This window comes from Uloborus diversus, chromosome 1 (assembly GCF_026930045.1).
Source record: "Uloborus diversus isolate 005 chromosome 1, Udiv.v.3.1, whole genome shotgun sequence".
NCBI classification, from domain to species: domain Eukaryota; kingdom Metazoa; phylum Arthropoda; class Arachnida; order Araneae; family Uloboridae; genus Uloborus; species Uloborus diversus.
In genome coordinates, this window is record NC_072731.1 from 42,408,610 (window position 1) to 42,431,865 (window position 23,256).

General features: G+C 32.9%; 1 protein-coding gene across 1 annotated transcript in view; it reads left to right on the top strand.

Moving 5' to 3' along the window:
* LOC129229476 (lachesin-like) overlaps positions 1 to 23,256 on the top strand; it is a 453,429-nt gene that overhangs the window by 292,848 nt on the left and 137,325 nt on the right. Inside the window, exon 2 of the mRNA XM_054863793.1 lies at positions 15,048 to 15,238. Coding sequence (XP_054719768.1) covers positions 15,048 to 15,238 — 191 coding nt within the window. The remainder of the gene's footprint in view (positions 1 to 15,047; positions 15,239 to 23,256) is intronic.

Sequence of the window (23,256 nt, forward strand, 5' to 3'; positions counted from 1 at the left end):
GATGTTTTTATTAGTGTATGACTGAGTTTTGATCTGGGGTCATATAATGACCCCCGCGCGTCTTAACGTTCGACTTGGAAGCTGGCGTTCTCCCGGGTTAAGACATAAATTTTATTCCTTCCTCTACACGGAAATTCCACAGAACGGTTTTATTTTGTCTAGGCAAAAACGTTTTCAAAAGAAATAGTTTTATTTCACACAATATATAAACTGCCATGAATGAAAAATTTTTACGTCAGAGACTTTATTTCCCCTCTCTATCTGAATTCGCGCCTCATTTCTTTAGTTTCGTTACTCCAACTTCGATTTATGATCTTCGAGTGCGCAACACAGAACAACATTTATTATGTTTTATACTTATTTATAACTTATGAAGTCTCTTTTTTAAAACGGTAAATAAACAACAGTAGCATTTTAAAATACTTTAATAATTCTGCAATTTTTTATTGAAGAAGACTTTAAACTTTATACAAAATACATGTATTTCCATTTACATACGTTTTTTTTTTTAATTTTAACTTTAGACAGTTTTTGTTCCTTTTAGAGCAGCAAAATTGGTTATGTAAGCCGTAAAAATAATGTTAGTCATATTCTTTCTGCTGAAATTATGTTTTATTTTGTACCTTTTTACCGTTGAAAATTTCTTGATTTTTTGAAACATGGGGTAAGAATTATGGTATTGAATATATCTTTTTGAAGCGGCCGATAGTCTTCAAAAACAAAGATAAAAGTTGAAATGCTAAAAAACTTAGTTTTCGAGATGCCTCCAATTTTGTAGAAATATTACAAGGCCTGTAAATGCTGTCAGCAACAAATGTGATAAAAAGTTGGAAAGCATATCATATACGTAGTTCTCAATTAGCTGTTCAAATTTAGTAACTTTTCTTGATCTTGCACATGTGATACCAAAACGTTTTTAGAATATTTGGAAAAGTTATAAACGTCACACAAAAATGCAACGAAATTATGAATTTCCTTTTTACACTATAATATAGGATGCATTTACATCCTCGCATTTAAGTGAAACATTGCTAAATATGTTGTTCTGGTAAAAGCTATATATGAGTCAGTGAAAAGCAAAGGGATGTAAGTGGACATTTTCAAGTTTTGAGTAAAACGCGTTTAAAGATATCATCCTAGGTAGTGTTTCGTTGTGTATTTTTTTTCTAACAGGGCTACTAGTACCGTCTCTTGCCCCAAGACAGAGGGGAGGTTCACCTACCATGTGTACTGGTTCTCTCCAATTTTTAATTTTGCCACTTACATCCCTGTGCTTCTCACTGCCTCATATGTATTGTTTGTGATCAAGTGTAACTCTTCACATTGTATTTCTTTTCTCGGCTTTTGCTTTACGCATAAAATTACTACATTAGTCAGTATACTTCATTTACGCAAAATGAATCCATCTCCACGCTTGTAGATGTCACAACATCAACTTGATTTTTAGAACATAAATATTTCTAGTATTTTCAATAGATAAACAGATATTTTATAATCGAGTTTTTAACAAATATTTCGTCCTTCAATTTTTAAACTAAAACTAACAAACAACCAAAAATGAGCATTTCGAGTGTTATTGCATTCATTAAGCGTATATGCTATAATATGTATACTTTTGCTATTTATACTATCGCAATAAATACCGACTGATTTGTAGGAAAAAAATAATTTTAAGCAAAAAATTAAAAAAAATGGTTTTAAAAATTAATCAACAGTACCTAAGTAATTGTGATGAACTTCCTAAACTTAGGAAACGCTGAAAAGTGTAATATCAAAGTTTCAAAACAGTATTGTACGAAATCCAGCTCTACCTGAAAGATCAGACAAGAAAGGTGGTGGCAATCTTTATAAACCGGGATAAAAGCAGTTAAAAATTCCTTGAGTAGAGATACAGCGGACGGAATTGTAAGGCCTAAGGCTTTCAACAGCATGATTGAGAATGAAGAATTCCTTTTCGTTCCTTATCTGTGCAACATGAAAGGCAAAGAAAGAACTGAATCAAACTTTCTTTCATTATAAAACTTACTGCCCGTCGGCTACAGGGATATTGCGGGACAAAAAGAAAGCTTTTCTCGGAATTTAAGCAGTCGGATCGTGCCGTTTTCTGATATAACAAGCGGCCCAAAAGAAACCTTTCGTTAAAGCTGCGGATCTGAAATTTTTATTTTCTCGTATCTCTCTCGTGCATACCGAATGAAACTTTTCCTTTTTAACTAATAATTTGATGTGCTGTTATGATAAACCATTTTATGCACTGATGTACAGGTAGTTATCAAAATAATGGAAACACCTGTGAATAAAAGTGACATTTTTGACTGTACTTCGTAAGTAATAAAGAATAAAACTAGATGTCGGTTTTTTATAAGTAGCAATTTACATGTTCAGGTAGTATATGGTGGCTCAATTAAAGTTCTGCAAGTCTTGAGTTTTTTTCAAGCACGTGAAATGTCGGACCTCTCACATTTTAAAAGTGTCCAAATTGTTGGAGCACGTCTAGCTGGAGCAAGTGTAACTGAAACATCTCAACTTTTGGCGTTTCTAGAGGTACAGTATCTATGTCAGCATATGCACAGCACGGTAAGACAAGCTCGGGAAAGCAAAATAGTAGATGGAAAAAGAAACTCTGAAAGAAACCGACAGGTATTGAAGCGAATTGTAATGTCTAAAAAGCGATCAATAGCAGCAAAAGTGATCACTGTACTCAATCACCATCTGGGTTCACCAGTGTGAGTGATTACAGTCAGAAGGCACCTTTATTAATAGAACATTTACGGCAGAATAGCGATTCTGAACACCACACTTGTCTTAGTGTTTCCATTATTTTGATAACTACCTGTAGCTATGATAAAGTATTTTTTGGTTACAAAAAATGTATTTACAGTTTTTAAAAAATAGAAAAAAATCAGGAACATGTTGAACATTGATGCATGTAACAAAATACTGTGAACCAAAAAGCGGCCGAGTTTGTAAAAATACGTGATTATCGGGAATGCGAACTAGTTGATTTTCGCACAGGGAGTTTCCATCCTACCAGGATGGGGGACGAGTTTTCTGAATTCGGCTGGGTAATCTGGTGTCGAATGTCCGAAACTGTATTGTACTACAAAGAAATTGTGACTAGCAGTTTTTTTTTTTTGTCACTATTATATTGAGAAAAGAAATCAACCCTAGGAAAAAAAGTAATCCAAAAAGTAATAAAGTGAAACCCGTCACATGGTGCCACACTTTTCACATATTTAATCAAGAGACTTTTTGAGAGGGCATTATCTTTCAAGTTGAAAGGGGTAGCCTGGTAAAGAAGTTATGGTTGAGGATATATAGCATTGCTTTTAAAGAAGGAGCTGAGGAGGATTACACATAAAAATAAAGAATTGAAACAATACTTACTCTTTGTAGTGGTAACTAAGGCAATGTGAAAAAAATAGGATTTTCTAACGTGCAACTCAATTCGCAAGCACAAAAGACAGCACCTCTTTCTAATTTATTACTGAGTTGTGTTCTCCTATTTAAAGAACAATATTAATTATCTGCAACCTAAATACTGAATTATTGAAACATACACAAAATAACCTACAGATAATTGTACCTTGAATGTGTGCATTAATCATCTCAATTTGCAGAAGAAGAATGCTTTAAATTTGAATTTTGCGTTAATTATAAAGGAATAGCGTTTATGTAGTAACTATATTTATATTTCAAATGTAAACTCTTTGGATGCTATGTAAAGAGCATGTGACACGTGATAATGCAGTGAAAATCCGGCACAACGAGGGCCAATACAACGACAAAAATTCATTCCCTATTTATTTGCCATTTCAGTGCTTGAATTCCTTGTACAACAAACATTTTGCAGATCATTGAATTTCGTTGTAACGGGATTCCACTGTACTTTTTTTCGTGTCATTTTATTTTTTGTACTTGTATTTTGTTCGTACTTGTATTTTCGATACTTGTATTTGCTTGTTAGTTAAAATTATACTTTTACTTAGCTGTAAATAAAAGGCGATACTTTTAAAACATACGATACGTTAAAAGCTAATTCTGTGTAAAGATGAAAAATAGGATTGGGGCAAGCTCAAAATATAATCAAAATATTTATATCGTTTCAAGATATCGTCGTCTCAGAGCAACAGTAAGATATATAATCCCAGAAATAACACTTATCTTACTATTGCTCTGAGGCGACGATATGTTTAAATCAACACTACAAAATACTATGTTTAATTTTCCTTTATTTGTCTTTGAAACGTATAGAAAGTCAAAAGTCCCTGAATATTTTTCTATTTAAAGAAAAATAAATAACCACATATTTCCTGCAAGCTTAAAGTTATTCCAAGACACAGCCCCTTCTTGTCGTCGATTCCACTTTAAAAACCTTCTTCTGAGCTCTTACCAAAAGACGGATCCTCTCCTTTTTTTCCCCACAATCTTTTTATAAGAGTTACGCTCCTTACGCATTCAGAGTTAGAAGATTAACTCGCAGTCAGGGTGTATGGCGGGGTTGAGGAGCTTGTCTCTGGTGTTATGAAATCGTGTGATCGTGATCACACTAGCCTCTTGAACACGTAGCAATCAGAGTTTGTTTTCGGTTTGAGGCATGCGGGCTTTTGTCTTATTGGCTGAGTATCTTTAGGGAAATGGTTTTTTTTGCTTTGGGGATTTTATACTCATTGAAAACTTCTGTTTTCTAGTTTTAGCATTGTTTTTCTGTCAATATATATTTTTCTTGTCATTTATTTACGAGACAACTCTTGTTGCTTTGGGAAAAATGAGCTGTTGAATGTAATTTTCAATTGAGATGTTTTTAAAGAAGACAATGTTTGATGTCTTTTTGAATTTCATTTTCGTGTGTCGAGAAGCTTTTGAATGTTAAGTACTCAGTGTGGTTTTCCTACAGAGCTGTTTAATAATTTTCATATTGTTTACCAATGCAGATATTAATATCTTTAGGGAACCAGTTTTATACTTAAGAGAATTTCTACTCATTGACATTTTTTGGTTTTTAGTTTATACGTTGTTTCACTGTGTATATTTACTGTTGTTGTCATATGAGGCAGTGAAAAGCAAAGAGATGTAAGTAGTCATTTTCACATTTTGAACAAAACGCGTTTAGAGATAACGTCCTAGGTAGGCTTTCATTGTTTTTTTTTCTAAATCATGCTGTATAGCAGCAACTACCAGGGCTATTGGTAACTACTCTTGCCCCAAGACAAGGGAGAGGTTTACTTACCATGTGCACAGGTTATCTCCAAATTTTTATTTTTTCCACTTACATCCATTTGTTTCTCACTGCCTCATATATACTGTCGAGCTCCGACAAGTTGAGCTATGGCCTTAAACAAGTCCATATCTTTCAAGGGAGAGCATAAAAAGAGGAATTTTTAGGCGCAGAGTTGGGCTACCATTGCAACCCTTTTTTGAGCAAAAAAATCCTGTACCGCTTGCTGCTTCTTACCTGAATATTAATATTGTTCGCCAGATGGGCAATAAACTGCCTACTAAATCCGCAAGTTCTTAAGCCGTTTTTCCTCACCTCAATTTAAAATAATGGAATCATTGAATCAGTCGGGCAGCGGAGCTCAACTTGCCAGAGTGGACAGTATTTACAACGCGACTCTTGCTGCTTCAGGAAAGATGAACTGTTGAGTGTAGCTTTCAGTTGAATTGTTTTTAAAGACGACAATGTTTGGTGCTTTTTTGACTTTTAGTTTTGTGTGTCGTGAAGCACTTAAACGTAAATACTCAATGAGGTTTTTCCCGCAGAACTGTTTAATATTGTTCATATTGTTCCCTAATGCAGATTTTTTTTTTTTTGGAACATAAGATAAACGCACTACTAGTGGCCACAGTTAAGTATTTTTTGTGTTTTTTTTAAACTGTGAGTCTACAATATTGATTCTAATTTTAAAAATTAATGAGCGTGTTTATAGCCCAACTATTCCTAAATCGTCCCATTTTGTAAACATTCCAGAACTTCATTTTTTCAATTTTTTATTCATTTTTTTCCAAACTTCAAATTTGATCCGTTAGTGGCCACTCCAAAATCTGAAATTTTCAGTATTGGCCACATGTATGAGTCAGTAACGGCCATCTGACATCCTTTCATTTAAATTACATTTATTACTTTAAATTCAAATAACTGATGAATAAAATTGATCCAATATGGAGTACCTAGCATGGGTGACACGCGGGTTGTAATCTGTGATGTCACCCTCCCTCCCTCCCCTTCCCGTACATCTCTTTCTTCAAAGTGCATAAGTACTTACGAAAAAATAAAAAGTTTTTAGTAGAAAATTTGCTTTTGTATTTTTTGTACGCTAATGTAAAAAAAAATGAGTAAAAGAAAATGTATGTAATTATTTTAAGTATTATATATATAAACTTTGGTTAGTATAAAATGAAATATCACTAATATTTCAAAATCATTAATAATAAAATAGTAAAGTAAGAACACCATTCAGTGCAATTCTAGGACATTTTGTTTCCTACAACTTACCAAAGTACATCAATGGATATAGGAAATTAGAAGCAAAAACTTTAAATACTACTGAAGGCAGGGTGTCCTTGCACCTGGAAAGTTATGGATTTCGGCTATGATCGAAAATGTTCATGGAAAGTAATGATTTTCGGCGAAAAATGCTCAAAAAACATGGAAATTGACAATTGGTCATGGATTTTGTGTTCAAGAAAATGCATATATATCAAATTCTACAGATTAGATTAAATATACTCATCTTGGCCATTTTTTACGCTATTACGCGTCAATTCTAATTTTTCACACATTTCGAAATTCGATTCCATCCGCTTCTTTAATACTCACTCGTTTTTCTTTTCGATGTGAGTTTACCAATTGGACACGTATAATTATGTATTTAGCATTATTTTTAATACGTCGAATTGTTTAGTTGAGGACTTTTAGACTTCTAATTTTGTCGATCTCATTCAATGCGAAAATTTTAAGTCATCCGTGTTGGTTCAAGAGACTCATAAAAATTATCGTTAATTCTCAGCTGTGTCTTAGGTTAATAAAGATTTTAGAAAATAAAATTGATCTGAAAAATTAATTACGGTTGTTCTGGACATCAATAAAATACAGAAATCAGGGAATTTTCAAAGGTACATTTTTTAAAAGTCCGTAAATGCTACACAATTCATAAATTCGGGTAATTTTACAATATTTGTAACCTATTCTAAAACTTTGGCGTAAATTATTAAGTACATTAATTTAATGTTTTATTTTTTTCTGATTATTTATGTTATTTATTGTAAACATAATTTTAATAACTACTAAATTATTGCTAGTCACAGATATTTTAGAAAACTACTAGTTGTACAATGCTTGTACAACTTTATTCGGTAAACTATGAAGTTTTATTCGGTAAACTGAAAATTTCACCTTGTCAAATATTTGATGGGCGCTCTTGACTATTGGTAGTCGTGAATAAATATGAATCAATAGATTATTATTTGCAAAACACATACATACTGACATGATTTAAAGAGTTCCAAGAAAAAAAATGTTCCATAAACAAGTTTCATAACTAAAACTTTTGTATATCATGGCTTTTACAAAGTTTACTGTGCGTGACTTACTTCTAATAAGTTTTTTACCTTAAGAAAATTTGTATTTTCAAGAAATGATTGCTTAAATCTAAGAAATTAAAATAATCTGCTATATTAGAAAAGGGATCACCTCGATCAAGCAGTATGCCCTCCCCCTTTAATTGTTTTACCTGCTCAGTAGACAGGTTACAATCGGTTCTAATTGAAATTGTCTCCTCTATGTACACTAGCGCGCCAAATTCCTGTTTTCTTTCTTTTTTGCTTTACCAACAAGCTATTTAATAATTTTTTCCTCCGTGATATGCTCCCCTAGGCCAAGGCCTAAAATGGCTTGATGGGTAATCCGGGCCTGTCCACACAAGAGGTAAACGCACTAGCAGTCGCCACATTGAAGCATATTTTGTGGGTTTTTTAAACTGTGGGCCTACAATATTAATTACCACATTTGAAACTCAGTGAGCATATTATAACCCCACTCTTTCTTAATTGTCCCATTTTTTAAAAATTCTAGAATGTCAATATTTTCAATTTTGTTCCCAAACCTCAAATTTGATCCATCAGTGGCCATTGTACATGAGTCAATAGTGGTCATATTCATGTTTAGAAGTGGCCACTACTAGATCACACACTAATATTACCGTATTACCCCCGCATTATCCGGCATGCCGCAAAATTCAGGGGTCACCATATTTTCAATAACACTCTGCTGGTCCTTTCCGACATGCCGGAAAAATCGAGGTTAGGAAAAAAATAATACTATAAAAAATATATGTTCAGTTTCAAAATAAATATAAGTTCTATACAAATCTTATTCGTTTTTATAAACAATGACCGACTATTAATAATGACCTACAATAAATAACAAGCACATATTATATGCAATACACATTTTATTTGAAAGAAGGTTACTTTCAGGATTTATTTTTTTTCCCTTACAGTGATTTGCTTTCTGATTGAAACTGAATTTGGAAATTTACTTTTGGTTTGTTGAAAAATATACCTTTATTATCCGGCATGCCGAAAAATTTGAATTTCCTGGTAGGCTGGTCAAAATCGTTTTTTTTTCGGCATGCCGGATCATGCGGTTTAATACGGTGTGTCAGAAATGAGGCAGGTTATGTAAAGAGATTTCAACCTATTAAAAGGAAAATCAAGTTAATTTATGAAAAACCTTCCTGATTCAGTAGTAGCCACTCTTGGCCACTTTTGAATTACCCAACGCCTTTGGTACTAGTAGTGGCCACATAAACTGCCAGCCAAGAAAACAACTATTTCGAGTTGGAAACGTTCCAAACATGATCTTTCTAATTTCATAACATGGTCACAGCTCTAAAAATATTATTTTAGTGCATTGTTCCATTCATAATACAACACAATGTTTTTATACCTCGTTATGGAGAAGCGTTAGAAGACAGCTGAAAAAAACATGATCAATCCAGACGACCATACCATTTTTCCATGTTGCTCTCTACCTACTCCTCCTTAAACTGCTCACCATAATATTTCCTGAGCTGTACCTCCTGCACGTTTGAATCCATTGGGAGACCTGGAATCCTTATTTTTTAAATACAAACTTTAAAGTGGTCACTACTGAATCAGTCGCCACTACTGGTGCGTTTACCTAATGTCCTTAATTTATTTAATATTTTCAGTTGCCGAGTTACTTTTATGAAGATGTGTTGAATTAATATTGCGATAATTTAATTATTTTATAAAATATTTAGACGAACTACGTTTCTAACTTAAAGTTTAGTATTTGAAGAGTTTTAATATCTTATTTTCACGTAATGAACCAGTTTATACTAACCAAAAAAAGCTGGTTCATTGGGAGTGTTATTAACAGGGGAAAAATATTCCATATAGCTTGAAGGAAAAGAAACCCCAGATTGTTGCAGTTACAAGCTTTTCCAGAAGGTTAGTTCAGAGTATTACAGTTGTATTGCCATGTAAGAATGGTCAGCGTAATTATTATTACCTGTTTTAAGCCGGTTTACTGAATTTTTATTATAAGCAGGACAACTGCGTCTATTTTTGCTTGCTCATCTCAAAAATTGTATTAAACTTATTAAAAAACTAACCCCTTATTTTTGGATTAAGTGATTATGCATTCCACTTCATTGCTCAATTGAAAAATATTTTTTTTTTGCAATTATTCGAAACAGGGACATTTCATGGAATCATTATTGAAAGACGAATCAGTTATTTATATATTTAAATATACTTTATATGGTTCCTAAAAAAAAACACTACCATCTGGAATACAAAAATAAACTGTATGAACGAAAAAATAAATACATTGTATGTGTATTTATGTACATTATTAAATAAGGTTCGTAATCAATTCTTTGAGCTTAATAAGTACCTAGTAATGTTAAAAATAAATTAAGATATTTTTGCAACTTAGATTACAGTGCATGTACAGTGCGGAATCTTTTAAGACATGACACTTAGAAAAACAAAAATTCCAATATGTAAAAATTGAACAAGCACATTGAAAAATTTTAAATTTTGAATGAAACACAATCTACACAATTTTAGTGGATTGCTTGTTTGAGATAGGAAAAAATAGGTCTTACTTGAAAATATAGCAGTGTAAAAGGGGAAAAAAACAATGATTATATATAAATTATAGTTGTATGCGATACATTAGAAAAAAAAATTATGTGTACAAGTAAAAAGATTATTCCTCAAACAATTCGGAGGAATAATCTTTTTTTTTTTTTTGTTAAAAACTTCACTCTTTTAAAGGGATTGGAAATGCTAAAAAAAATAGGCTTAGTCAAAACTGTAACAATATAAAAATAATTTAAAAACAAAAAATAAAAATGTTCTGTTTTCCCCTTCCCCCCGAAACAGCATTTTTTTTTCTATTTTTTTTATAACGTTCAGTCAAAACTCTTTTTCTCGAAAATATTTTTTGTCAATTCAAACTTTTAAAAAAAGTCAAAAAAAAAAAGATTGAAAGCACTACAAATGAGAAAAAAAAACGAACATCCCATAAAAGCATTTGGAGTAGAACGAAAAAAAAAAAATCGCCACGCCTGATTTGTTTCATAGGGGAAAAAATGTCATTTTTCTCCTGCTAATTAATTCTGTAAAGAATTGGAGAGAGACAGCATTATGTTATTTTTTTCCTCTTACCATATTATGACTTGAAGGTTTACAAAAGTAATAATTAAGCGAGTCAGTTAATGAAGCTACTTTTTTTTCCGTTGCACATTCTTAAATGGTAAATATTTAAAATTTAATATAAAAATTAGCTTTGTACTTTTATGCCATTGTTCTTCCGTTTGATAAAATTTGTGCTTTGCAACACATATTGAATAATTGGTATGTTTAAAATGTTTAATATTTATTAATTCAAAACCGCATTGATGAAACTTAAGCCTAGAATTTATTAAAATATTTACGTGTAATCACATTATTATTTTAAATGGAATACAGTTAAATACCTCTCCATCAAGTTCATGTATATTTTTATTTTTAACCATATTTTATCACTGTTACTAATAAAAAAGGCGTGCAACATCTAGGCATTAAAAATTTATGTAATGAGTGACTTATATATGTATAATGCGATGATTTCAAATAGGCAATCATTTGTTTTCCAACATATAACGAGTTTTCACAAAATGATCTTATATATATATATATATATATATATATGGACTAAAAAGCCTTTTTTCCCTATTTTATGAATAGAAACAACTATTCAAAATATCTGTAAAATTATTTTTTAGACTATTTTACGCATCAAACCATTGCAAATGACATTCGAAGTATTTATATTAATTTGATAGTAATTAGAAAAGTTGTAATTGTTTAATATAGCCAGGATTTTTGCGTATCTTTAATGCTTAATTTTCTTCTTCCAAAACGGAAAGACTTTTTAATGTATTTTGACCACTGTCCAAATCATATTTGGGATTCGCTGGACCACAAACTGACACACTGGAGCCCTTGAATTATACTATCTACCACCTTTTACACAAAAAAAGCTTAATATACTATGTTCACCAAATTTGCCATACTTCTTTAATGTCTATTCACTACACACAAGTATAACAAAAGTTATTCGATGAATCCGGTGAAGCCAATGTTTCCATTAAGCATTTTTAATCTTGTTGAAGTCTTTAACAAGAAGACCACAAAATTATGTTACAACGAAGGTTATTTACAACAGGAAAGAAACCATCTACATATATAAAATATCGTTATAAAAAATTATGTTACTCTGCACAGCATCGTTTTAAGCAAAGATAAAAGAGTTATTGAACATACAGCACAAGAATGAAATGGGGGGAGGGGGACTACAGAAAAATAGTTGAGATACTGATACCATTTTTTTAATATCAATTGCGTTCCTTTTTGCTTTTTATTATCATAGTGCTTTTACTATATTTTTCATTGTACTTATACATTAATACTTATACATAACAGTTATCGTAATATATTATTACTATTATCGCAATTATTATAATTATACCATTCAATAGAGAAATAAAAATGTCGAAAAATATTAAAACATTACTGTGTTTATCAATTTTTATACATTTAAATTTGAAAGGATGATATAGTCTAGTTTTTTTAGACATAGAATAAGTCGGAGAATAAATAAACACTCGAGCCAAGTAAAACGTTTATGGCCGCGTCAAAATTTTTTTAGGAGGTTTATGTGAAAAAAAATCACCGACCTTCTCCAAAATTTAACATCTTCAACTAGTGGACATACACAGTATTTTCTAGTCATTTCCGTTTAGGAAATGCGCATAAGGAAATATCGCCAATTCATCGAGAAAACCCGTTTGTAATCTGTTTCATAAAGTTATGAGCTGTTGCTACAGTGTTTAGTCTAACCTACCCATTTATTGCTTTGTCGACAACTACATACTAAATGTGAATTTCTATCTCAACACTGTCCAAGTCATTCAATTACAAGTACATTAACAAAAAAAGAAAAGAAAAATGAACTGTCTTTTTCACAGTAAAAAAAAAGAAGAAGGAGAATAAATTGCGCAAGTACGTACATCCATGCAAGTATAGAGAAAGCTTAATTTACGAGTTTCGTAAAATTTTACTCAAAATTTTTAAGATGTAAGAAAATGTCTTCTACGTTCTTATCTAAATCCGCTGACTACATATATTACGTTAACTCAGAGAAAATGATTGCCAAAGAAAAGTCATAAAGATGTAGTACTGCGTCACGTGATAAAAGTAATTGCATATTCGATTGATTTTTTTCTTTTTTTTTTCCTTCTACAACTGTAGTTTTTATGCTCTCTGAACATAAGCTCGGAATAGCGCAAGGAGTAAAATGAGCTAGATTGAAACGAAATGACATCAATATTAATAATTTTTACTTATTTTATTTGAATACTCTTTTATTTATGAATCGCTTTTCTGGAATTACATTAAAATTTTGCAGCAAATAGGATAGTTTCTAATTCGTTCATAAAATTATTCTACATGTTTTTCTCCTCCTCATTTAATAGCTTACTTTCTAATCTTTGCTGAAAGATACGACACGTTGATAAACAAAGCTTCTCAATCGCAAAAAAAAAAAAAAAAAATGGTTTCATGTCAACGCTATTTGGCGTACAAGTATTTGCCTTGTTACAGCTTTTTTTTTTTTTCGTTATGCAAAACAATAATTTTTCGGGTATAACCTATAAAGGATATTGAGCCATTAACCCAAATATAGTCAATCCACCAAACAACTTGTAATTTGTTTCACTATAACAATAAAAAGCTATGAATAATGAGTCTAAAGCTTTATTTGTAAGCAATGCAAACTGCATTGTTTGTATGCTAAAATTCTTCCATCATTGTTTAACTTAATTCTTTTCCAACTCCTTAACTCTCATAATAAAAGCGATATTAGCAGCAAAATACAGGGTGGTTATAAAAAAAACGTGAGGTGTTCACAGCCCTCTAACATTAATGCGATGGTCAAGAATTTGTTATGTAGCACAATTAAGACTAAAGTATTAAAAAAAAAATCCAGTGTTTATCAAGAAATTTCTGATCACTAAATACGAAAGACAAACAAACAAGCAAAAACAAATTTTATTCGTCACAACTGCTCTTTTGCAATATAATAAACCTCTGGGACATTATAAAATAATCTTTGTATACCGTGATTGCTGCAATTTAACTGCTAGTTGAAAAACTTATTTATCTCTCTTAAATTATGAAACACTTATCAATCCAACTGTACACAATAACATCATTAATTAAAATAAATAGAATAAAACTCATGTTTGACTATTAATAACATGCAAGCCTTTTCTTGCGCGATGGCCGACGCAATGCTGGTTAACTCGTTACAAACCTCCACGCCCCTAATCGCTTTTCTTGCCCCTCTCTCTTTGGATTCTAGTAGCTTAATTTGTATTTTTATTAAATGAGAACTGTCACTAACGGTATACCTTTTATAACCAAAAACAGAAAGACAAATTTGAATAAGTAGGTCTGATGGTATTAAAAAACCTGTTAATCTCCTGAAAACTTTATTGTTATTGATAAAAATATATACTCCCATCAAAAGAAGATATTAGTTTTAATAGGTAATTTTAATCTTTACGTGACTTTGATTTCCTTAAATTTACAGAGATATACTACGAGGGTTTGTAGTTGATTGACAACAAACTTGGTTTGGAGTAAAACATATATATGTAAATAACAAAATGTAGATATCATTCGCTTAGATGATGAGGCGTTTAACATCGCACTCTTTTTGTGTCTTCCTTTTTTTCAGTATCTGAAATGCCCTTTTAAGATGTAATGCAAATAAAAAAAAAATTCGTGAAAAACTGGTGCTAATCATATTTCATCTTTTGGATTTTTAATTATTCTTCAACAAAAGCACATATTTTAAATGCATATTTTTTAATGAATGAATAACCAACGTTATGACGCACAAAAATTGTATCATCAACTTTTAATTTACAAGCACAAAGGTATTTATTTGCTGTTGTTACACATATTTTGATTTTAGTTTTTCAGACACTTAACCACTTTTTTTTTTTTTACTTTCAGTAGCAATTTATCCTGTAGTTTAGAATACAGACATTTGACTATTCATAATTCGTCGGTTTTATTCAATGTAATCATAATAACACAAGGCATGTATAAGATTAATTATTGATTTTATGTTTAAACAATAAATAAAAAGTCCGTGCTGTATCAGAAGTTCAACTAATTCAGGTATCTCATCGTTGCCGAAGGTTTGGAAAGTATTTACGAGTTCACGTTGATTCGCTGGTTTCTAAAAAATCTTCGTCTGAGTAGAGCAAAGTTTTGATATAGTTTACTCTGCCTAATTTAGTTAATGATTAACTTGACAAAACGTATTTGGGAGGAATACAGAAACTGAATGTGAAAAAAACTCATGAAAGTCTTAAACTTTTTTTTCTTGAGATATATAGCAAAAATGCTATAGAGTGTAGAAGAAATAAGACAAAACATTCCTTCCTTTCTTCCAGTTTGTCCAGAAGAGCAGAAAACAGACCGCTCCAGGAGCTGGCAGAAGTCTCGGACGCTGTCAAGACCAGCAAGAAGGGCAGACACAGATCTCGTCCCATATTTCGATAATTCCACAAGCAGAAATGTAACCACAACTTCTGGGAAAACAGCATACCTTCCATGTAGGGTGCGGCATCTTGGAGACAGAACCGTAAGTCATTATTTCTTACTTTTCTTCGCGTGACATAAACTGTATTCTTGTTTTAGTATTGATAGCGAATTTTCAGTGGTGACACTTTTTAATTCCTTTTACAAAAAAGGAAGTATTGTATTCGCGAAAAAAATTTCACTGAAAATTCGGCTTTAATTTCCATTTTGCTCACCCCCTAATTAACGTTGATTTTTTTTTTTTTTCAACCCGACCACTCGTGGATAAGTACCTAAGAATATATAGAGACCCGAAATATCCATTTTGACACTCCCCGAGTTAATTACAACGACTTTTCTCCTGACGTGCGGATGTGCGTATGTATGTCGCATAACTCAAAAACGGTATGTCCTAGAAAGTTGAAACTTGGTACGTAGACTCCTAGTGGGGTCTAGTTGTGCACGTCCCTTTTCGGTTGCATTTGGGTGCTTCTAAGGGGCTCTTTTGCCTCTTTTTGGGGGGAAATCATCATTAATTTCAATTTCAACTCAAAAGGTGTTACAATTTGACAAACACTTGGCAATATATCGCCAGTCTTTTGGTCCCCAAGTTTTGTTACCAACTTGGCGACAAATTTGGCGATTTTTTATTATTTTTTTTTTAAATCTGGTTTCAATTTGACCACTGTTGGTGATATTTATAGAGTAAAATATTGAATCACATTAAAATTGCCAATATTGAGAAAATGACATTAAATTGGAGTAAAAGAAAGTTATGCGAAGCACACATCAGCTCGTTTTTATAGTTTTATGGAAACGTTCATTTATTTCCAACATGCCTTTTTACAGAAACTAAATCATTGTATCGGTGCAATTTAGTTTTATACAAATTAGAAGCGAATAAACCGAAAAATAATGAGTGGATCAATTCGTGGAGTTTTTGATTTAAAAATAGGGTATTTAACTCGGATATGATATTTTTTACATAAAATAATGATTTTATAAAGCTTCATTTCATAAATATATTTGATAAGAAAATAATTACATTGTTCTTAAATGAGTATTCTACAAAACACTACATGACATGCATGATTTTTTATTGAATTATATTACGTCGTTCAAAATATAACTAATATATTTTTCACTTTCATGAATTTTTGCTATTCATATTGTTATAACTGATTTTCAGCAGCATCGTAGCTTGTTGTATATAATGCCATCTTAGATAATGTTCCATAAAAATGGCGTTTTCATTATTCTTGACTGACTTTTACAAGTATAAAATAGCCATTTATTTTTTATTTTCATACCAAGTGTAAATGATGCACACGTACTAAATAATATTAATATGTTATGTAAAATATAATTAAGACACATGGTTAATGTAATTTTAACCAACTTTTTCATTAATAATCTAAAATTAAGTTTTTTCCACTTTTGGTAAAAGGGAAAAAGTTCTAAAGTAATCGTACTTAAAACCGCAAGATATGAGAACCACATAATCATCTGTATGTCTATATTTAATTACGTTTTAATCAGACGGATTAATAAATCTTGGGGAAAAATCTCTTGTTATCATTTTATTTTAATATTTTTAAAAGTTGCAAAACATACCACAAAAAATAAAATGTTTGACAAATAGGAGCAGATTATTAAGACCAATAAAGTGGTAATGAATTTTTCTCAAAAGAAAGACTAGTCTACGAAGCTTCCTTTTTACTTCCTTTTACAACAAAAGGAAATATTGTATTCGTGAAAAAATTTCACTCAAAAATCGACCTTAATTTTCATTTTGCTTACCCCCGAATAAATGTTGAGGTTTTTTTCCGACCCAACCACAGATGCATATATACTTAAGAACGTACAGACACCCAAAATATCCATTTTGACGATTCCCTAGTTAATTACAACGAGTTTTCTCTTGACGTCTGTATGTACATATGTATATGCGTATGTGCGTAAATGCGTATTTGTGTATGTGCGTATGTATCTCGCAACTGAAAAACGGTATGTCCTTAAAAGTTGAAATTTCTTCGTGGAGTCTAGTTGTGCACCTCGTCTTTTGGTTGCTTTTAGATGTTCCAAAGGGGTTTTTTTACACTTTTTTGGGGGAAAATCATAGTCAATTTCAATGCAAATTCAAGTGGTGTTATAATTTGGCAAACACATGGCGATATATCGCCAAGTTTTGGTCGCCAAATTTTTTAGCCAACTTGGTGACACATTTGGAGTTTTTTTTTAATTTGGTATCATTTTGGCCACTATTAGCGATATTTAGAAAGTTAACCATTGAATCACATTAAAATGTCTAATATTAACCTGTATGAAACGTTTTTACTTCCTTTTACATAGTAAACAAAGTACTGTATTCGCGAAAAAAATTCCCTCATATTTCTTCTAATTTACCATTTTACTCCTCCCCGAATGAATGTTGAGTGTTTTTTTTTAAATTTATTTAACCCTACATCACGTGCATTTATGCCTAAGAACCGATAATATGAATACCCGAAATATCCATTTTGACGATCCCCGAGTTAATTTTCTCTTTACGTCTGTATGTATGTTAGTGATGGGCATAATCGAGTACTCATAATCGAATCACTCGATTATTCAAAATCATTCGAGAACTCGATTATCGTATCTCGAGTTCTCGATTATCACTTTTCGAGTTCTCGAGCGATGAACTTCTCGAGTTCTCGATTATCACTTTCCGAGTTCTCGAGCGATGGACTGCTCGAGTTCTCGATTATCACTTTCCGAGTACTCGAGCGATTAACTGCTCGAGTTCTCGTTTGTCCTTTCCGAGTGATCGAGTGATCAACTGCTTGAGTTCTCGCTTTGAACTTCTCGAGATGTTGAGTTCTCGAGATGTTAAGCTCTCGAGATATTGAGTTCTCGAGATCTCAATCACTCGAGCAGTGTAATTTTTGATCGATTTGAGAATCGAATGAACCTCTCAATATAGTTGACTTCTGACAGGGGTGCCCACCTTGGAAGATGGGGATCGTGGCGCAGACTGCGCCATTGACATTTTTAGGGAGAAGGGGTGATTTAAGGGGTATTTTTCTTATTTTTCGGGGGACTCTGTGATATTGAGGGGGTGCGCCCTAACGTCAGGGGGCACCCCTGCTTCTGAAGTGATTCAATTGCAGGGGTGGATCCGTCATTTAGGGGGTCAGAGGCCTGGCTTTGAAAAGTTAGTGATTTTATTTATGAATGGTCATTGTTTTTGTTGCCTTCCGAAAAGATATGCATTGAGACTCTTTAACCCTTCCCCCAGAAAAATTTGGAGTGACGGGTTGAGCTGAGGTGCCCACAGGGGAGGTGGGTCATAGCGCAGACTGCGCCATTGAAATTCTCAATGGACGTTAATCTTTTTTAGGGAATGTCCTTTTTGAGGGGGGGGGGTGTTTTGAGGGATATTTTTCCTTTTTTTTTCGGCGGTGGGGTTGGTCTATGCGATATTGAGGGGGGTGCCCTTGTCCTCAGGGCGGGTGGGCACCTCTGCTTCTGAAGAGTTTCAGTTGCAGGGGCGGATCCGTCATTTAGGGGGGTCAGAGGGCTAGCTTTGAAAAGTTAATGATGCTTCATTCGAATAGTGTTATAATTGAATGTATGCTGTCGAATGCTTGATTATCAAATGATTATTTGGGATGCTTTGGTAGTCTAATGATATGTTTGGTGGAAGTGGGCGGGCTAATAAGGTTCCAATTCGAGAGGCATTAAAATTAAAATTATATTTCAGGTAAAAAGGTGGAATACTTAAGTTGAAAACCTGAGGGAAGTCTTTCCCCCTTACGTCCACCTTCGACTATACCATTAGGTAATGATACAAGTGTAACAGGCAACAACAAACGTTTTAGAGCCCAACTATACAGATTACTGCAGACACGTGTTTCGGGGTTTCAAGGAACCCTTTTTTCAACGCAAAATAGTGAGATTGTGGATGTAAGGACATTACTGGATGTCTTTAGGGACCATTCATTAATTACGTAAGGGTCCCTATAGGGAGGGGAGCTTCAAACCCATTCTCACGCAATATTTTCCAAGTTGATGTTTTACATTTGAAATTGTGCAGTCAAGTGGTTTGACGGGAATTATATATTTTATTTGCGTTTGGAAAATAAAAAACTTATTAGGATGAGCTGTTTTTTATTTGTTTTACGAAGAATGAATCGTGTAAAACATGATAAAAGAATCGCACTATGCATAGCATGTTTTATTTTTAATAATTATCGCATCATACACAAAAAAAAAAAAAAAAATGTCGAAAAAACATTCAGTCTAGATTCCAATTTTTTAGTAAATATTTCATTACACAAAAAGGATTAATTTAATAATAGTGAATTTAATTTCGATTGACAGTGATGTTAGATTCGTTATTTTATTGTTTTGAAAAGTGGAATGGAATCAATCTTACCTAAGAATAGGGGGAGCGGTTTGAAAAATCTTACATACTTTTACATGGTGGGAGGGGGTCAAAAAAATGCCAAAATCATCCTTACGTAACTAATGAATGGCTCCTTGTACGCAAAAGCTTACTATTTTGTTGAAAAAAGGGTACCTTAAAAACTCCAAAGCACGTTTCAGCAGTACTCTGTATATTTGGGATACAAAACGTTTGTTATTTCATGTTACTTCTCGGCACTAAGGTATTTACTTATTCCTTAATAAAACAAGTGGTTTACTTCTTGTGTAATTCCTTCCTATGGGTGCAAATAAGAGGGGAGGGGGGGGGGGGAGTTTTGACGCAAACTGCGGGATTGTAATTTTTAGGGGATTTTGTCTCATTTGGGGGTGTTGCTCTTGGGGAAGAGCTTCATAGGTGGTACGCCTTCGCTCTTGGGATGGATAGATTTGGAATGATTTTAAAATACAATGAATGCTTTTCGCTTGCTTTATTCGAATGGGGTTATAGTTGAATGTTTAGCGTCGAATTTTCGATAATTGAGAGATTCCTTAATAATCAAACGATATTTTTCGAACGAAAATTGTTTATTATCATGTGAGCGGATTTATGGAGGGGTGCGTGTTGTGTGAGTGGCGGATACAACGGGAAAATCATGAGGGTCATGTCCCCCCACCCTAAACTGTCGACAACAGTATCCGTACACATTGTGTTCAAACACTTCATGCATAAAATGTCAACGATGACAGTATCTTTTCATCTCATTAATTATTTTTCAAAGTAAATATTTGAACTACTACTTCGTTTCATTGCTCATGAAATTAATTCGCAACGTTTATTCCCAATTAGGTGCCTTATTCCTGACCGATTTGGTGCTTTATTGACTCCCAAACAGATTCAGACATTTTTCGTACCAAAAACGGGAATTTCGTTCATGGGCGTGGGGGTGGGGGCTTTCTTCAACATGAGCCCCCTCTCCCCCCAAAAAATGGTTTTCTGTATCCGGCCCTTTAGTGATCCGGTAGTGAAATCTTGAAACAAAGGGTAGAGAAACGCTTTCCATACTGTTTTGAACTTGACAATTATTAAGATCAAATATGTTCAATTTTTATTAAAAAGTGAGGGATAACGATAATATGGGCGGGTCTTTGGGCCACACTAGCACGTTTAAACTTGAGAATTGTTAAACTTAAAAATATATTGAACCAGTAAGTAACCAGTAGTGTAATTGAAAATTTAAGGTGGTCTTAGGTCTTTTTCGGATTATTGTTTCTTAGGGGGAGGGGGGAGGGAGAAATTTTCATAAGATGTGTGCCATTGCTCACAGGGACGGACGGACACCCCTGTCATTCTGTAAAGTTTCAGAATCAAATAATAGCTTCTCAAGTGCTTTTTTTCGAATGGGGTTACTCAGAGAGCACACTTTGTTGAGATAAAGGTTTTAAAACGATTGTTAACGCTGTGACAGTCATGTTAAAACGTTTAAGCGCAATGTGTTTAAAATGCAGTGGTGCCCATCCCCCCCCCCCCCCTGGCGATGACATTCATCTCTCAAATGCGACGGAGAACCGAACGAGAGCCCCATAAAATAAGACTAAATGCCCTCTTATAAGTTACCCTCTCCTCTTCAAAACTTCAATGGCATGGTCTGCGCCATGACCCCCCCGCCCCCCTCTGCCCTCTCAATCGTGGGGGATCCTTGTTTAATATATTGCTTGTTGTCGAATGTTCGGTTATCGAGCGTCTCGGATGATTTGAAAACCGGATACGTAATCTGCTTTTTAGAGAAAGTTGGTAATCAATTTAAACCTTTTTGAGGACCAACGCACGGAAAATCAAGCGCAGCTATGAAACTAAGTTCCGAAATGGACCGTCGCGAGCCAAAGCATTTTCAGCAGTTTTGCCTCAACTTTACATTAAATAAATAAATACATAAATCTCATAAAATCAGCACATCAATTGACTCCAAATTTTTAAGTTGAGTAAATGATATACTAATCAACATTTATGAAAATATAAGGAACTAGCAAAAATACCCGGCGTTGCCTGGGTTAGCAATAATTATGAGAAACAATTGTTACTTGCATTTGTTTTCTGTTTTAAGTGAAAGAACTTAAAACACACCTTTTTGACGAGATTTAAAAAAATCTAGCTTCTTCCTTACTCATAAAACTAAAGTCGCAGTAAGTAAAAAGAGCAAAATAATATTGATTTAGAAACGAAAACACGAAATTTAAGCGTATACAAATTTGAAGAATTTACGAAACATGAAATTAAACTTCACATGTTTAAAAAGATTTTTCAGTTAATACTTATTTTTTTTACATGGAATTTTACCTTCTCTGTATGTCTATTGAAGAACGAACTGTTTAAAAAAATGTAGCCGCGCGCCCGTGATCCCCTTAAACTTGCCTTAGTTATTTTGAAAAATTTCAATTATTGTGGTTTCTTGGTGCGATTTAAAATGTTACCGACTTCGCGGGAATCGGATATCCTGGATAATGCTCCCCCTCCTTACTTTGTAAAACGGTATGTTACTAATTTTTGTTAAAGAGATATTGTCGCCATACGCTAAGATACTTTTTGGTCCCTATAAAATGGCGCTAAACAATTTCATCCGAAATGTTTCCAAAATAAGTAGTAAAATTTGGCGATGGTTTGAATTTGCACAAAGTCATATTAATGAAAGTTTTTGTGCTGTTTTTGGATTTGCCTAATTTAGTTGCTGGATTATTTTACAGCAAAAAAAGTTTTTAAAGATTCTTTGATTGACGATATTTTGTTTACATGGTGAAAACTGACAAACATTATTACGTAGTATTTGACTTCAAAAACCGCGACAGTTGAAAAAACTGCCAAATGCTTCCGCTACTAAAATCTTTCAGCATAAATTTTGGCGAGATTTCTGCTGTTAGATTGGATGATGATTAAAAAATCCAATCAGCATAAATAATAAAAAAAAACCCATTAATTACCCTAAAGTTCCGTTTAAATAGAAAATAATCAACCAAATCTAGTTATTATTAGCCAATCTTGGGGAAAAAATGTTACTTTAAGATTTGACTTGAGAAAAGCCTCAAACTGTCAGACGAAGCACAAAAACATTCAACAATTCTAACTATGAACTGGGAGTTGAGATGATACACTAAATAATGAATTGGGTTGAGGAAAGCCTTCGAACATGGAACAAAAAAAGCTCATAAGTCGTTTTTCATACAACTTAGAACTTTCTAACAGATGCCATCTTCAGCAGAAAAATAAGCGCTTTCGATGGACACATAATTTTAATATGTGCACGTATTTTTTCACCGTCATATTGGGGCATTTATGCGAAAATTTGGACAAATTAGAATAAAAAAGGAACTATCAATCGGATTTTTTTCGAACTGGTCTACAAACCTTCCCAGTACCAAACTGAACAAACGGTGAAAGTTTCAGCCAAATCTGCCAGGTAGTTTCTGAGATCTTAGGGAACAAATTTACCAAACTCCATTTATATATATATAGATATCACATTGAAAATATAAGGAATATGACTTAAACAGAAGCGAGTAAAACAAGAAAAACATTTAAATTCAACTACGCACGCAAAAATAAATGCTACGCACAAAAGTCATAAATATCTTACGTATGGAATTTGAAAGAAAAAAAAATCTGTATAAAATGTTATTTTT